Source organism: Brassica oleracea, chromosome C1 (genome assembly GCF_000695525.1).
Source record: "Brassica oleracea var. oleracea cultivar TO1000 chromosome C1, BOL, whole genome shotgun sequence".
In the NCBI taxonomy this organism is placed as follows: Eukaryota; Viridiplantae; Streptophyta; class Magnoliopsida; order Brassicales; family Brassicaceae; genus Brassica; species Brassica oleracea.
In genome coordinates, this window is record NC_027748.1 from 28,151,402 (window position 1) to 28,157,669 (window position 6,268).

Here is a 6,268-nt window from a genome sequence, read left to right on the forward strand (position 1 = left end):
GTGCTCTGGTTAAGTTGAAAATCTATAGCAAGTAGTTTCACGGTCAAATTCCTTATGGTTGCAAAGATATAGCATTTTGATTGCACCTATGTCCTGGTTGGCTTCTTTAGCTTTCCTCAGCTTCATGTTCTTCACTGATTTGTTCCTGGTTCCTTTGATCGCTTCAGCTTTAGTATTTATCATTTTTAAAGCATGATCAGCTGGTGAGTAAGCCTCTGGACGTGGCTCCTCCTTACCTAGACCTTCGTCAACTTTCTGAACAAAGTGCAAGTGCATCATACCAGTGTTTTGATAAGTAGGATTAACCACTTTAAGTTCAGAAATCACATTATCAAGTGTAGGACTTTCTTGCGCAGCAAAGTTGGGTTCTTGTTCCTTTATTTCCATGTTAGTACCTGAAACATTTTCAACCTTTTGGGCACTAGACAAGAGTGTTAAGACAGTCATGGTATTACTAGAAACAGAATTAGACCCAGCTTTAATCAAGTTGACAAGATCATCAAACTTTTTATCTATTCTAGCGAAGGAATTATCCACGCTCAACTACTCTCGGCCAGCCTCTTCATCATATTTGTTTCTTTTGTTTACTCACTCTTAGTCTCTATTTTTGTTCTCACACCCATGCTTCTTCTTCACTCTTCTGTTTCTTGTGGCTCAAGGCTCTTCTTCTTCTTCCTTCTTTGTATTTTCTTCTCTGCTACTCTCCTTTGTAGCTTGTTCTCTGCTACTCTCCTTTGTTATCTTCTTGGGCACTTCTTCTTAGATCCAATTTGTTTGTAGATTTAATCAGAGGTTCAACTCCAAAAAAAACTTATTTTTTAATTCAATGCTCTTCCTCTCCATCTTCTTCTTCCTCTTGTTTGATACTTTCTCAGTACAAAATCAGTTTTGGTTCAAGCCTTTGAGGATGTTCAAATAGCATGAAGAAGAAGAAAATTGATGGATGAACATGGTTTGATTTGGCTTGGAGAAGGTTAAACTGAAATAAGATTTTGAAGGCATAGATTTTGGAGACCCGAACTTGACAAACCCTTGTATTATTTTTCTGTGAAAGATATTAGAACGTTCAAGCAATTAACAAGAAGAAGCCCTCTACGGCAACAGCGTTAGTTCCTTTTTTTTAAAGCTATATTTTTTTTCTTCTAAATTTAATCCCTTCTTTCATTAATCCTATGTGGCAGTTTGATTGGTATAAAGAAGTGAGGTGAATTATAAGATTCACCTTAGGGGGTGAACCCAAGTTCTGTCCTTCTTATTACCATCAATTTGCGCTAAATTCCATTGATGTCATTTATTGGATGCAAATGTTAAGATTAATATCATTTCTTTGCCAAGCGTTGTCGCATTATTAACCATACATCAGTGGTTTAGTGTTAGGTAGAATTTAGAAAGCTAGTGATCCAAGTTTAAAATAACCTCACAACACTATAGTGTCCAGGATATAGAGGCATGCTTTAAATTTCATTTGAATATTTAGAAAAAGAGTTCATTCATGGATTATATTTCTTCTTGAAAATTAGTCTGGATTTTTCTATACGATCAAGATGTATCATTTGGACCGGTACCTTTAAAGAAAGAAAAAGTTTATAACAACAAAATCATATATTACATATTGTGGCAATAAAAACGTCCTCCTTTATTGATTGACTCGAAAGGTTTTTAAAGTCTTTCACTCAACAAGGGATCTGCACCTCCCAGCTCCCATGAAATCTCTAAATCCTAGTCTTTTTAGAGGGATTCAAAACTACAAACTCAAAAGCCAAACAATACGTTAAATCTCTAAATACATATACTCTTTTTCTTTTATCGTTCCATTTTAGAACATTTTTAAGGTGTTGGAAAGGGCAAAAAGGAATAATATTTGGAATGTGTGATGAATGGAATCATCATGGGTTCTGAGGATCAGTTTGGATCTCATGAGCCAACTCTCTGGTTAAAGAATCGGCTCGATCGTCGTGTCCTCCAGCAAATGTGTAAACTTTGAATGCAAACTGAAATGCCCTCCACAGCATTTTAGCAGATCCTACAGCCTTCTTCATGCTAGGATTTGCATCAGGCGACACAAGCTTTGCATCTCTCTTTTCCTGTTAATTAATTTGAGGTTGATCCAATATGAATTTTGGTTAAAAAGGGTAACAAAGAAAAGTGGTTTAATAGTTCTAGGTGTTAGTTACCTTCAATGCGAGTTCCATGCAACTTGATGAGATATCAACCATTGTCTCCTTGATCTGAACAAGTATATTGAAGTCAAAGTGGATGTTGTGGCTCTGGAATTTCTTAGCTTCTTCATCTTTGGTTCGATCCAGCGTGTCGATATCTCCTTTGATCTATTACATCTTTTAGTTACAGAATGTTGTTGGAATGGTCCGAAAACAGGATTTGAGTAAGGAATTGAATAAAATAATTACCTTTGTGAAATAACGTTCGACTTTATCAAGAAGTTGATTCAAAGGAGGTTCTATCTTCCAGTTCTGTAGCTCGGTGATCATTCCGTGCAGCTTCGAGAACAATGCAGCAGCCATTCTTATTGCTTCGAGTTTCTTCTGTGGAAACCCTTCACAGCGCGCAAGAACCTAAAGTTTTAAAACATATATCTCACAATCAAGAATCACAAAAAGAAAAAACAGAGGAGACAGAAAATGATGGTAAAAAGATCTTTCAGATTTTGCTAGCCTGTGTCTCATCAGTTAGCTTTTCAAGAATTGATTCAACACGGCTGTGAAAGCTAAGAAGCTCAGTCATGTCTTTAGTCTTAAACTTAGTGATCTCAATCTTCAACTCATTGATTGATTTCATGTATTTAGCAACATCTTCTTGTATTTGCTGGAAATAAGCAGACTTCTTTGTGATCTCAGCAAGAGCATCAGCCATTCCTTGCTTTCCACCGGCAGGAGCGCTTCCAACTCCGGCTTTTCGTCCGCTTCCGCCTCCTGTCCTCGCCTCAGGATCACGACCTTCTACTTTCCCTTTAAGGATTCTGTAAAGGTTCCCTAACTGGGTTGACCTTTTTAGTTTTGTAGCTGCTTTCTTGGGCCGCAAGCTTCTTGCTGCTCCTGGTGGTGGCGGTGGACAAGCCGCTCCGCTCAACACACCCATTCGAGGCGGTGGTGGAGGCGGTGCTGGTCCATTAGCTTGAGGCATGAGAGGTGGTGTTGGCAGTGGTCCACTAACTACTCTATTAGTTGTAGGCATTGGAGGTGGTGGTGGTGCTCTGTTTTTCATGGGTGGAGGAGGTGGTGGTAGTCGTGCCGCTGCAGTCCCTGGAAGTGGTGCCAGAGGTGGAGGTGGAGGCGGTGGTGGCGGAGGAGGTGGCATTGGTAATATGCTCACATTATCAGCCTTTGCAATCAGTGGTCGCAACGGAGGAGGAGGTGGTGGTGGGGGTGGTTGAGATGGTAAAGAATCCAAATATGCAGTATTTGTAGTGGATAGAGGAGGAGAAGGAGGTGGTGGCAAAGATTCCGGCAAGAATGCAGATTTGTCTGAAACATTGAGTTTGGATTCAGATGCTGAATCAAGTGTCGTGATTGTATCTTCTTGCTCATCACGAACAACAGTTTCTTCTTTCTCCATATTCACATCATTGGTCTTCAGCTTGTTCTGTTCAACAACATTAATTTCATCTTCTAAATTGCTTTGATCTGGTTCCTGAGCCTCTTTCTGTGACATAATGTGAATAGCGAGTCGCTTAACATCGACAGGACTAAGCTTCTCAAGTGCTTGGACTCTCATATTCCACAGAAGATGTGATGCAGAGTTTGCAAAGTCTCCTCCCTTTCCCAGCGAACCCATCACCGGTTCTGGAAGAACTGATCTTGGCGTGATTGGTGACCCGCAAAACGAGCTTCTGCTATCAGAGAATGATTCACATGGAGATAAAACTCGACTGCTCAGTGTTTTAGCAGTCCGTGGACTGATCAAATCTTTCTTCTCTTCTTCCTTTTCATCAATCTCCATCTTATCAAACCTCTCTTTCGACATCTTGATCAGTCCATCTAATGCTGCTAACACCTTTTCCACTGCAAAGGAAATGGTATTTTTAATTTAAAAAAAAAAAATAGAGGTTTAAATTCAAGATGGTGAGCTGACTTTTGCGTGAAGGTAAATGCTACCTAGTCGATCGGACTGATTCTTTCCCACACTGCTACTCCAATACTTAGATTTAGCTATCCATTCGGAGTTATCGATCCATGAATCTCCCATGGATTTCAAAGCATTTAAGAAATGGTCAAGAACCTTGGGAGAAACCATTAGATCAGATTCAAGGTATATGAACCTAGGACAGAGATACATATATACAAGCTCATGTTTTGAATACCTTATCGACATTTGCGCGTCTTATTTCCGAAACAAGTGAGCTGTTGATGATCTCAGGACAAATATTCTGGAGATCTTTCATTGTATGCAACACCATCTACCCAACAAAACAAGCGAGTAAAAATAACATATGAAGGAAGGATTGATCAAGAAGGAAAACAAACTTTGTGGGTTTACACACATCGGTTATAGTAGGAGAGCCGTCGAGAGGAGGAAGATCAATGATATCTCTAAAGGTAATGATCTTCCTGCGAAGCTCGACCATAAGAATAAAGTTGCATGTCCATTTAGGCGAGCTACTAGTCTTGGGGCTCTTGGCTTCTCTAATAGAAGCATTCTTGAGGATGCCTATAGGCGACAAATTCGAAGATGTACGTCTTGATAATATTGATTTAGATGATCTAATCGGCATAGGTGACGAAGCGTTAGGTGATGACGATGGCTTAACATCCTGCTTGTTATTCTTGCTAGCTTTAGGCGAAGATTGGCTATTTACTGGCTGAAAATGTGATTCAGAAAAATTGTTAGAACTTTCTTTTTGTTTAGAAAACATAGAAAGAAGGGTTGAACTTTGAAACTTTTCATATTTAAAATTTTATGTAGACAGATTAAATGAACAAGGATACGTACAGCCTTCACGTCACAAAAAAATGCAGATTTTGTAATGATCTAACATGAACAAGGTGAAGGATTTTTGAGAATAATGGTGTCATTTTGTAAATAAAGTCATATCTGAACTCGAGGGACATGAAACTTATTAAAGCAAGACTTATGAACCATTTAACAAAAAAAAAAAAAAAAGACTTATGAACCATTTGAATGATTTCCTGAAAAACATGCAAGGGTTTTGTAGATATGAATAACTAAAATCAATCAAGAGAACTTCCCTAAAATAAACTCAATCAAGAAAATAAGAACAAGACCTGTAACTTGCTCGCTGATTTACGACCGAACAACATTTTTCAATATCGAAACAACCTCCGGCTGACTCATAACCTGCCGGTGACTCCAATTTTATAATTTCTTGTTTCACACCAAAATTATGTTGAAGATTTCAAAAAAAAAAAAGAGAAGAAGATTGTTTAAAGATTTATTCAAAGACTTATAGCTGAAAAATTAATAGAAAACATCACAATCAGAGTCGTGCAGACCAAATCTAATTAGGGTTTGAGATTCAATTCAAGAGATGCTTTTGGCTGTGGGACTTACGGAACTTTCTCAAGAAAGAGAGAGCCAAAGGAAAACAAATGTTAAGTCTGTCCTTTTAAAGGGTAAATAATCTATAATCCCACCCTAAACCTATGTCCTTTTCTTAGTTATACATTTTTCTGTTTTTTCTTTTTATCTGTGTGATTACTAAATATATATATCATCGGAAATTAGTTTTAAACGATTGAATTACTCTATCCCACCTTGTTATTTCCCCTCTACTTATGTGTCATTATTACACCCATTCTGTTTTACTCGAAGGGTTAAACCTTTTTATTTCTGATTTAACTATAACAGAAAACAAAACATTTTACTAGCTCAAATAACACTAAAAGAAAACAAACCTTCACTGTGTACTATAGGAGCTGCACAATCTGTGGGTACCTTAATAAATAATAGAACAACTGAAGCAAAATCTTATATCAGAATTTTCATAACTTGTATATATATATTTTTGGAAACTTATAACAGGTACTATTATTGTGTACAGGTAGGGCATTAAACAATATCACATACCTCTCGACACGGGTTGTAGCTATACTGACGGTGTAGATTATCACAACCATTCTAGGACATCTTAAACAAAATAGGAAAGAGTCGAAAGTACAGATTACCAATCGTTTTATCCCGGACACATGAAGATTTCCTCGAACGACAACTCACAAGACTGCTTTCTATGAACGGATACAACAATTCTACAGTAACATGATTGTCAGTGACATCAAAGATATTACACGGCGAC

General features: G+C 37.8%; 1 protein-coding gene across 1 annotated transcript; it reads right to left on the bottom strand.

Annotated features, from left to right (window-relative positions):
- Positions 1-1,616: 1,616 nt before the first annotated feature.
- Positions 1,617-5,552, bottom strand: LOC106295023 (uncharacterized protein At4g04980). The gene is made up of 8 exons (XM_013730785.1): positions 5,241-5,552; positions 4,499-4,816; positions 4,319-4,414; positions 4,113-4,236; positions 2,674-4,019; positions 2,409-2,573; positions 2,175-2,327; positions 1,617-2,084 (listed from the first exon to the last, which is right to left on the bottom strand). Exons 1-8 carry the CDS (start codon positions 5,274-5,276, stop codon positions 1,887-1,889), a joined length of 2,436 nt encoding a protein of 811 aa, XP_013586239.1. The 5' UTR covers positions 5,277-5,552; the 3' UTR covers positions 1,617-1,886.
- Between the last annotated feature and the right edge of the window lie 716 nt (positions 5,553-6,268).